Genomic DNA, 11,855 nt, shown 5'->3' on the forward strand with positions numbered 1-11,855 from the left:
ACACTAGCCCTCTCTCCACAGATGTATCTAGTTGATGTAACATGTCCCAACTGATGGGGAAAATGTATGATATTTTGGGACAATGTTAACCAAAGATTTCTCCCTTTCAGATCTAATATGTGAACCAAGCCACTTCATGGAGCTAAACTCATTAGAGGAGATAGAAAAACTATATGTGCAGTGTTCCAGCAAACACAGCTCAGCAAACATTTACTATCCAGCATATAATGTAAATACTAAAGAGTGCACACTCCAAGGGGAAGAACTCTTGTTCAGTTGTGTTGGCGGACGTCACGATCTGAGACGACTGTGTCCATGTCGGAATTACATTCGAGGTCAGACTGCACTTTGTGTTGGTTGCCAGAGGTGATCCTGGCCATCTCAACTGTGATTGGTTGAATTTCTTTTATCTGTGATCTGATTGGAGGATAAGATGATGGCTGTGGCTCAACATGAAGTGTTTGTTTGCTGGAGTAGAGACAAGTTGAGGCATGATGTGTTTGTCCGGCGGGATATCTGTTTGTCACAATGTGTCAGCTCACCAAAAGGTTCATTTGTTTTCCAGTGGATATTGTTATATTGAAATGTTGAAAATTGTCTTTGTGCAAGTTCATAGTAGCTAGTTATAAATCCCACATTCAAGAACTCTATACATGCAGCAGGGGAATGAGCCTTAGAGTCAAACTCATTGCCTCATCCTATTTTCTTGTCTTCAGTCTTACTTCGTTAAGTTAACATGGCAATAATCAGCAATAGGAGACACCACCCTTCATACCCACCCATACATGTTTGTACAAGAGTACCCACTTCAAGACAGTGATTAGCCAATATTATTGGTGGAACTATTTTACTATTGTTGAACTGTGTACAACATGTCATTATCGTTTTTTAGCAAATTCACATTTCATCTTTCATGTCATATTTTGATCTGATACAGTAAGTGAGAAACTGTAACACATCAGCTTGTTTTTAGCAGTAGGCTATACATTATTACCTACATTCATTCAAATGCAAGAATTTTTCAATATCCTTATTTATAAACTACACAAGCTATATACAGGTGCTTATGCTTAGCAGAATATGTCCCCTTGTTGAACAGATCAGTCTGCCTTAAATTGGTAAAAGTTATTCCAAAATATTTAAATGCAGATTTGATTGACCATTTCTTATCTTATTATTTTATTTTTTAGAAGTATTTCTCAATTCTTCCCTGAACCAACTGCCTCTGTTATGTTGGTATGCTGCTTCAGATCTACAAACCTGTGCTGTGAGAACAAGTGGAATGCAAGGTGTGCATGTGCAGTTTTGTGTCAGAGGTTAAGTGTAATGGACTGCAACATGTTAGAATATACTATTTATACAATGTCTGTGTTGTTGAACTCTGTATGTTATCCAAGGGAAGAATGTTATCAGAGTATCATATTCTGTGCATCTAGTCATCTCCAACCTGTTGCAGCAGCACCTGTTGTTGTCTGATATTAATAGAGTATTATATATACAAGATTTAGACATATGATAACATTTGTCTCTATGGTTGATGGTCTTTTGCCATTATTCTTGTAAATTTATATCATATTGAGGATTTTGTATTATTCTAATGATGTATGATTTTAGAGTATTGTTGGGCTAGATTTGTTATCTAATGTATCGATGCACACACACACACACATTTGTATTGCTCAACTTTTGCGAGGAAATCTGCCTATGCAAAACCAAGGTTACTATAGTTTTACATGCATGAAATGGAGTGTCTTCAGTGTGTGACACACTCATCTGTGTGTGTGAAGTGGTCATTTTTGTTCTGGGGTTAAAGATCTACAAGATAATGCCACCTATATTGTCTTTTCTTCTGCAGTCACAAGCAGCTGGTTTATCATAGCAGAGGAAGTTCTTGTTTAAATAATGAATTTCAAGATTTTTTTATCAAACTCCCACTCTCCAAAAACGGATTGAAATGTGATATCAAAACAATAAGCACCCCACTCCCATTTATTCTGGCTACTTCAGAGAAAACAAATAAAGCAGTCAACAATTATAGAGTGAAACAGTGCATTCGACTTTGACCAACTGCTACCATAAACCTACATAGTAACTTCCATATTTCTTTTCTGCATTATGTGACACTCTTAATGGTTGATTGCTTCCAAGAAGCCATGATATGACATCACACACAAAATACTTATTTAATCCGAACTGTGGTGCAGATGTTGTGCAGTCACATGTATCACATTCTATCATTCACTTCTCCTGGCAAAAGTTGAGTAGAATATAAACAGTATTTCCTGATAATGGTATTGATTTTAGGTTGAGATTATTTGTATATGGAACATTTTTATGCTGATTGTATTTTGCAAATCACAGGAGACATTGTGATACATGCTTGCTTCCTTCATGGAAACATGTCTGTGTAAGAGGAATCCTACTGACTATTTGATGTAGTGTCTGTAGAACTCCCCCCGCCTAGCTTGCTTCCCATCCTGTCATGTGTTACCACTGCAAGGGACCTTGGATACACATCAATTTTCCTCTTTTAAATGATTTGTTATAATTACAACTTTTGCACTGGTGAGGACTTATATTATTTTGAGCCAACTTGACTGAAGATCAAGTACATTCATGTCATGGCCTGTTTGTCTGTCATCCATTGTAAATGTCTTCTCCGACATTTACAATGGCCATGGCAGCCAGTTTTGAAAAAAACAATTTATGTCAACATATCATTTTGGTTAATAATCAATGCTGATGGCAGGTTTTGTTAAGTGTCTGTCTTCGGATAATGTCTATCTGTTGTCTACATATCTAGGTGAGCTACAGTGTTTTGGCACCATTTTTATTATTTCATGAATTTGTCATAGAATGCACATGAGAAAGCAAACTTTGCACCTTTTATAGAGTTTTAGAAAGATAGTATGGTCCCCCACTGTGATCTTCCATTATTTACTGAAAGACATGCCAAACCCTTGTACCCTTATGACTGCCATTGGATGCCATGTGATGCTTTGAACATGTAGTCATGGGTTCCATGGCACCAGACATTACACAGACAGAACATAGTCTTGCTATACACAATAATACTCCAACAGGAGATGTATTTATTTAGATAAAAGTGCTCACCTAGTATGTTAGGACAGACCAACAATACATCTGCAGGGGCCATATTTCTAACAAGGGCCGAGATTATTGACTGTTGATCCTGGTCAGGTCAGGTTCTGAGAAAGTTCATGATGCAAGGAAAATTACAAAGGAATCTTGCTTCATCGTCCCTGTCTTTTATGAACTTTTGTACATGGTGCTTATTGGGAGGATTACTTCCAGCAAGTTCTCAGTGGTGACCAGCCTGGAAAACTCTTTTTCAGACATGACCTTTCTTGTAACGCAGGGTCACTCAGTTCTCCATATCTTCATATCTAGTGAAGGTCATGAGCATATTGGAGATTCTGCAAATTTGTCATGATGCCGCTGATGCCATTATCCTATCACTCTCATCATGTCAGTGTTGTCATGCCGCTGTCGTCATGTCAATGTTGTTGTGCCAATGTCGTCATGCCACTGTTGTCATGCCACTGTTATCAGTATTGAGCAAGTTGTCACTGACCTTTGATTGTAGAGTATACTTCAGAAAGGATTTCAAACAAAGCAATCAAACCTGATATGGCAACTGTCAAGTGCTGTTGCCATGTCAACTGCCACGTCACTGATGTTGACATGTCAGTGTTGTCATGCCACATGGGTTAGGCTTCCCCCTGCAAGTGCTGCTGGAGCACTTTTTATGACTAGTTATTTGTTCAACCCTCCCTACACAACACTAGGTCACTGCATTGCTAGGGCAATCAGTGGCTTGACCACATCCTGGAGCTGAGGGATCTACATCACTTTCCTCCCACATCAAGCTGATATTCCATGATATTATTGAAATACTGTTCAAAGCAGCATAAAACTTGCCCATTAAGAAGCACAATGTAATATTGAGGCATACCATATCAATAGGTTATACCCTCTAAATCATTTTCTATATCAGAGTCAATCAAAATAATTTCAAAGTAATGTTTATCCTCACATTAAATGTCTTGTTAATGTGTTTTCTATTGTAATTGTTGCCCTACATGTTGTTATATGCTCCTGACTGGCAGGCCCTCCACACTGGCAGTGGGCAGGCTACAGAGCCAATCTTTGTATTTACACATATCAAAAGTCTACACAGAATTGTTATTGTTGACAGTTGTGAAGTTATATAGGTTGTTTGTATTGAGAGTCTAGTTGATGTTTTGCACTTTTCTCATGGAAAGGCAACACTTTTTTGCATTTTTGTGGTTTATGCATTTACCAACTAGAACCAAAAGCAACTGAAATGAATACAGATTATGTTGCTTTGGGTTACCCAGAAGGTTAATAGTAACTTCATAATGTCTTTAAAACAAGCGCCATTTTAGAAATATTTATACTCAGTTTGGATGTCTCGGAAAACAGCTGATTAAGGAAAGTGAGAAGTGAATATTTTCATTGTATAAGTGTTTAACATTATATAAAAAAACAGGGCTTGCATATAAGTTTTTCCTGTTGAATCAACTCAATCAACAGAAAACACAACCTTTCTTGTAAAATAAATGGACCTACTCCAGATAACGTAACAGCAAAAAGTCTGTAAGCCATGAAGTTAGAGAAGTGTTGCCTTGGTTGTTAATATAGGCTACAGTTGGTCATGGAATACACCAGTGGTGAGGTTAAATGCCCAAGACAAGTTAAGCTCCTAACATACTACAGTGCAGTACATCCATGTCTGGAGTAGCGTGATACATACCCAACATTGTTTAATGCTTTTTCAATATTTCAAGATCTTTTGACATGTCAAAATTTGTGTGAGACGATTCAAATCAAATTTTGTCTGCTGTGGTCATGATGTTAATGCTTGTACAAGTGCTGACTTCCTATGGCATAGATGCATACACCTATTGTACCCCACCCCAGGCCTACCTCATGTCCCCACAACATTGAAAAAAATATTGGCAAAATTTACCCAACAATTGTGCTTTGCACTACTTTCTCACCATGCATTTAACATACACACACAATACTATAGATCTGGTGTATTCTACCATCTGTGGTGCCCATTGGTGCCAGCAATATCCTCCACCAGCTTCAGGACATTAGTCTGTTGTTCTTATAAGATTCTTATGAGATTTACTCTGCTTTCACCAACACACTAAAGCCTGCCCCTCCTCCCCATGACTGATGTACTGTATCCTGACCATACCTCATACCCTGCCCTCACCATGACTGGATTGGACTCATGGTAGGCGTAAATATTCTCCTGACCAACTGCTGTGACAGTATTGCAGCCTACATGCTCTCCTGGATGTATTGCTAGTATTAGGTTCACATGTCTGTTTCATTGAGGACTTGGTCAGCCCTGGTGTGCCACACATTTCAGCATCTTATAAGGGAATCATTTCATATATAATAAATGATGAATCATATTACCAGCTACTTGCATTGTCTGTTGTTTGTCACGTATTCAGTGCATGTTACAGTCATGCATTTCTCTTACTTTATGGAAAAAACTCTGTTTGGAAACTGACAGTCTCAGTGGCAATGTAAAGCATTCCTGGAGTTTGTATTTGCAATGGGGACTCAGGTGGGAAAGTCGTCGAGTGCATTGATCTGCTGTAGTGTTACATCCCTTAGGCATGCAACAAACATTGAGAAGATGTCTTACATAATAATAGGTTTATTCTTAAGATATATATGATTTCAAAAAAATATTTTTGTGCCGAAACCAAGAATCATAATCCATGTGAATCTAGGATTTGAAATCCACCCATGATGACATGATTCAGGATGGCCCAAGGGATGCTGCTCTGCTGAGATTTAGTAGACTTTGCCACAAGAAGGAACATCATGACACATGTTGAAGACCTTAATATATATAGAAACAAACAATTTTCAAACCAGTAATATTCAGATGCCTTTATTGATTTGTTTAATTTGTCATTTTTCAACTCATGCCGGATGCCAAGGTCACTCATATACTTACAGAGCTTATAACACACACTGGAAGTGGGTAACTTTTTTTAATAAAGTAATGATATTCTCTTTTAAAAAAAACGTACTGGGAAATAACTTAAAGTATCCAAAATTGTAAGAGATATTAGTTTCTAGTAATAGTTGTATGATAGTGACGATCGTACATGGTTTGACCACCAACCATCTTGAAGGGCGATAGGGGTCAGATAAGAAATGTTAAGTTTTTGGATCAGTAGTGTTAGTACCTCAAACATTCATTCACTCTTGAAAGACGATACGTCGACCCACGCGCCTTGTAGACGGGACAACAAAGGGTGTTAGAATGTTGACCCGATAATACTCTCCATGGGCCCTTCCTTAAAAGCGAATCGGGACACATCTGTAAACATGACACTTGACGTGTACACCATAGACGTCTGTTGGCAATATGGCGATTTTTGTAAGGAGCGGCACAACACGTGGCCGTTGAGCATGGAGATGAAATGTATGTAAACGATTCGTAATCGTCAGCTCCGTAACTCGTACCTGTAGCCTTGTGAACGTTCCTATACGCTTGTCGACCTGGGACGCTCTGAACGGGGTCGATCGGCAACATTTCGGGTTTGTGGGTACATGATCATTGAACGTATTGCATGGCCACTGCACGCGCGTTGCCTCATCGCTAGTTCGTGAAATTAAGTAAATCACAACTGCATAATATTTACAGAAATAATAGTCCAGAAAGATTAATCGAAAGTCCTTGAAAGTGTCAAAATCTGGAATGACACCCTACGAACGTCCGTGTCGCTACTGCGTGAGGCACGTGCAAACTAAAGGATGAGTTTTGGGGTTAAGTTTACAGACATGAACATTTTTGCATAGGGTGTTTGCCGTCAACACCAATCTTTGTTCTAATGCTTGGTATTAACATTTATATTTCATGATCCCCTACTTTTTAGAAGAGTATATCCTAGCTAGTATACTCAACACAAGGGTCGACCAAATGGATATGAATGGTAGTGTTAAAGCTGTCTTGTTCAAAACTAGAAATGAAAATAAGCAAACACCAAAATCTTCATGTATTTACATATCAGATATTGGTGTGTAAATGAAAGTAAAGTAAAAGTATATAGAGGTTATCACGCGAGTGTGGTTGGGGATGGTAAATATCCTGTATTAGGAATAAACATTCCACAACGTTCCACGATGACGTAGGTGAACATTTGACTGAAGCACCAGAAACTTATGAATCACTTACAATCAGGAAAGTAGTCTGTCATAATTTGGCCCCAGGTCATCACCATGGAGTAGCCAATCACCGGCCTGGAATTCGATCTCACACACGTTTGATACCAGTTATGTCAAATGGGTTTCTCACCCTCAGCTGCGTACGGAAAATAAATCTTTGCACAAACGTTTCGCTGATTTTCAAAAACACACTGCCATACGACAAATATTTTTATGGTGTGTAAAAGAAAGTCAAGCCAAAGTCACCCCCGGCACATCATATATCCCCCTAGCTGTAGACTTATTCAAGCCAGACAAGGACAAATTCTAAGCAGGAGTTTCATTAAAACCAGGCACAGGTATCTCCCACGACATATCCCCCAGACATAATTGTCAGCGACATGAAGCTGCTGATGTCATTATGCATGCACTGCCAAAAGGCGAGGGCAGAATAATGCAATACACAAATCAAGCAGCCGTTGGGGCAAATGGGTAACACCAAAGGGCTGGATGTGTTAACACAAGTTGGGCGATCAATTATGATTGCCTTTTTACCATTATAACAAATGACAGTGCTACATATAAAGTAGAGTAAATGTTATGTAATTGAAAATACCTGCGTTATATTTTTTAATTCGCCTGATCAGTGTTTTATCAAAACAAATTCACTGACAAAACCCATACCTGGTAACAGGAGACAGCGACACGCCCTAATATAGGGGTGGTGTAACAACTCAGCTAGCAATTAACTCAGTATCGGGTGTGAACATTACTTGCGTTGATACAGGCGAGGCAGTGGCGATGCACTGAAGATATTAGATGTTTGAAAACAGCCTGGGGGATGTTGTTCCAACTGTGAACCAAGGATTCGCCAAACTGATCTTGTGTTTCCTGCTGTCTGGGCATGCCTGACGGTCATGTGGAAGGATTCGCCCAACTGATCTTGTGTTTCCTGCTGTCTGGGCATGCCTGACGGTCATGTGGAAGCAGCTTCGTTTATCGCCATTCCTGTTTGTAGCGTACACAAGATACGTAGACGTTGGTTGTCAGTCGTGGCATTAGGTCAGAGTTATTTACGGTAAAACAAGTGTTTTCTTGACCACCTGATAGCTAAACAATCATTGTGATCTGTTCACATTTAAAACAAACACGCAAACATCCACATTGTGCGCCGTGTATGAACATACACGTGCTAATTGTGAATCACAAACCTAATGTCGAGGAGATGTCACAGTCTTCAAGTCCCCATATGTATTGAAAGATGCATTATTTAATTTCAGAATAAATATATTTTTATTAAACTGTATATGATGCACAGTTACTTTTCCCCGTTAGTATATAAGAATTTAAAACTGGCAAGAGGTGGGGTGAAGCGGGAGGGAAGGGGCCCAAAGAGGGTTGTTTAGGAGGCGTAACCTGCAATATGAAGGAAAAACGTAGACCTGGAGAAAAGGAGTGACATCTACTATTCCTGAGTATAAATAAACGATGTCGGCTGGAACCAGGAACGCTCATGTACATGCACCACTGATGTTTTGCTCGTGACCCACCCATTGCTACATAGGTGGAATGTGGCGGTATTCCATTCATGATCAAGGCTTTTTTTCAGACTGTTACGGCTGTGAGAGGCTTCCATATTCATGAGACGCGTTGGTCTCCCCAATTGTATTTCATGATGGTTTGGTGTAAAAGTGGTGCAATTGTGTTTTATTGTAATTTTGAATAATAAATGGACTCTTTGGGTATGTCTTTAAAAGCAAATACGTCTTAAGTACCAATCGCTATAAAAAGAAAAGAAAAAACCGTAAAATAGTTGCATTCGCTTACATGACTAATCTAACTCAGGCTTAATGTTCATAGAAGTGACCTGTGTCTATCTACGCCATGTAACTATGGCTAGCTACTCTATGTAACTATGGCTAACTAAAACTCTATGTAACTATGGCTCTATATGCCATGTAACTATGGGACATATATTCTTATCCAAAAAGGAACACAAAGACACATTTTGATAATAGTGAGATGACGTTAGTAACTGATTAGTATGTCCACAGTTGATGCCAATCAATGTTGCTGAAACGACAGGTCACAGGTCCAAGGTGAAGGTCATCAGCAGTCAATAGCGTGTGTCCTCCCGGCAAGTTGTCCAGTAGAGCCACCAACTTTTCTCCAGAACAAACCGCCATCTGCAAACTGTGCAGCGTTACGGCCTAATTCCATGTCCTTGTGGAGTACAGTCATGAAGGAAGTGTCCATCTAAATGTGTTACCTTTTACATGAAGCCTTTACAATTTGAAAATCAACCATTGTCGCCAAATCATAGGTATGCCTTTTCATTATCAAGAAATGTACTCCTGGTTGCACATTGCTTTCTGCATGAGCTTCTGTCTGTAGTCTTCCATGTTGATCAGTACATGGGCGACTTATTCTAAACCCTGATTAAATTCTGGATACGAGCTAATTTTTCTCAAGAAAATACATGAAAGTCAAATATTTGGTAACTTTTCTTTCCTTAATTGTACATAACTTAGAGGTAAGGGAAATTGGCCTATGCGATATGGCAGGGAGGGGTCTTAACCTGGTTTTGGTACAGGTATAATTATGGCGTGTCTACAAAACTTTGGTGAGGTGAAATGGGGTTTAACGTCGCGTCCAAGATTATTGCACTTATATAGCGACGTGCATGTACGTGTGTGTGTTTGTGTGGCTGCTTGTACCAGTCCGGACTGATGCCGATTTATAGTGCTAGCCCACTGAGATACCATGAGTGGGGTATTAACATGAATACCCCACTCAGCCACAGTATACTGACTCCGAGCCGACCAGTCCTTGTTTTAGCCCCTTAATGCCGAGCGCCAGACAGGGTAACAACTTGTACCATCTTTTAACGTCTTTTGGTATGACGCGGTAGGGGATCGAACCCAGGACCTTCCGCTCTCCGGGCGGACGCTCTACCACTAGACCACGGAGGCGGTCTTACAACCCTTTGGAACAGATCCAGATTGCCAGCACACATGCAAAAGCACGCCTATAACTTCAAGAGCAGAATCCGGCATATTCTTAAACATCTCGTAACAGAAGTTATCTGGTCCGGGTGAGGAGATGCCAGCTTTAGAAATTGCCCGTTTAAGCTTACGTGTAAATGGGGTATTTAAATCTGAATTAACATCAACCATAGCCGATGAAATATCCAGTTAATTCCAAAACATCTTGAAATCTTTCGAGGAAAATTTTAAGAACTGCTTACATTCTTGAATTGTTCTACCAACATGTTAGCTTTGTGACAATTCGTCACTGTTGCAAGTTATGTCCATAGCAGGAATAGGAGATCAGCTATTTGTACCATTTATCATCTTTATTCTAGGCCAAATGGGCTTTAATGGGGGGTAAAACTATTCGTTTTAGTGACAAACGACACCAACGTGAACGTTTAGTACTCATGGCAATGCGTTGAAACTCCGAACATATTTTCCAGCCAAATTACATCGGAGTAAGGTATGACATACGTTATTGTAAGCCCTTTCCCTTGCCCCATTGGATTTTACCTTTCCTGATTTCACAAGTGACTGTTTATTTGTTTGTTTGTTGTTTAACGCACTCAGCAGTATTCCAGCTGTATAACGGCAGTCTGTAAATAATCAAATTTGGACCAGTCAATCCAGTGATTGACATTATGAGCATCGATATACGCATTGGGATACGATGACATGCGTGAACCAAGTCAGCGAGCCTGACAACCTGATCCCGTAAGTCACCTCTTACGCAAGCATGTGTTGCTGAAGACGTATTGTAGCACGGATCTTCACGGGTCTAGCTGGATGTTTATTTGATACTTTTGCAAAAATTCCAATGGATGCCTCCGCTATTTCAATAATCCCTTTAGTACTATTTCCATTGGAGACATCAATATCATCATTGATCAAGTCCTGAGTGATATGTTCACCAAACAGATGGATAACTCAATGTGCCCTTTTAAACTTCCATCTAGGCAAATGATCATTACCATTGTGGATTCAGCTGAATTTCAGCGAAACACTGGAAACGGTCACTTCCAGGAGCATCATTGGAAAACATTCCAGTTGCATTTAGGTGTCCCTGAACAAGGACCTGGTATGTTCTGCCGTTGGTGGAAATGCCTAACCACAGACAGCCTACAACTGTCAGCCTCATGTTCCCGGGGGTGGCCACACAGTGTCTACTCGATCTGGGTCGGTCACTGTTGGCCCAGAGTCTTTTTATGGTGACGCTTGGGGGGACAAACTTATAGCCCTGGCGGTTCTTTAGTTGGCACAATACAGGGGTCAGGCAACTGTAAAGCTAACACTTTTATAATGTTGCTATTCCTTTGGCACATGCAGAAGACGCACATGTATTGATCCCATGATTTGCATGTGACTGCGTTTTGGCACATTTTTTTCATCTGACTTGATGGGAACATGCTGGGATCTCCACACACCATAAGACTGCACAATTAAGTGACTATTTTGGCGTTGAACACTGAACATATCCCTTCTGGTTTTCTTTTTTTGATAAGTATACTCCATCTGAATGTTTTCATACAAACCTTGACAAGGCACAATGTATCAATTTGGACAGTGGAAACATTGTTTTGAATAATTACAAACAGG

General features: G+C 39.7%; 1 protein-coding gene across 6 annotated transcripts in view; it reads left to right on the forward strand.

Annotated features, from left to right (window-relative positions):
- LOC124149529 (alpha-1,6-mannosylglycoprotein 6-beta-N-acetylglucosaminyltransferase A-like) overlaps positions 1-5,484 on the forward strand; it is an 82,195-nt gene extending 76,711 nt beyond the window's left edge. For all 6 annotated transcript variants that reach the window (XM_048381717.1, XM_048381716.1, XM_048381719.1 and 3 more), the window contains one exon: positions 111-5,484. In XM_048381717.1, the coding sequence (XP_048237674.1) occupies positions 111-370 (260 nt within the window). In that variant the 3' untranslated portion in view covers positions 371-5,484. The remainder of the gene's footprint in view (positions 1-110) is intronic.
- Positions 5,485-11,855: the final 6,371 nt, after the last annotated feature.

Source organism: Haliotis rufescens, unplaced genomic scaffold (assembly GCF_023055435.1).
Source record: "Haliotis rufescens isolate VD_foot unplaced genomic scaffold, xgHalRufe1.0.p SCAF_4, whole genome shotgun sequence".
NCBI lineage: Eukaryota > Metazoa > Mollusca > Gastropoda > Lepetellida > Haliotidae > Haliotis > Haliotis rufescens.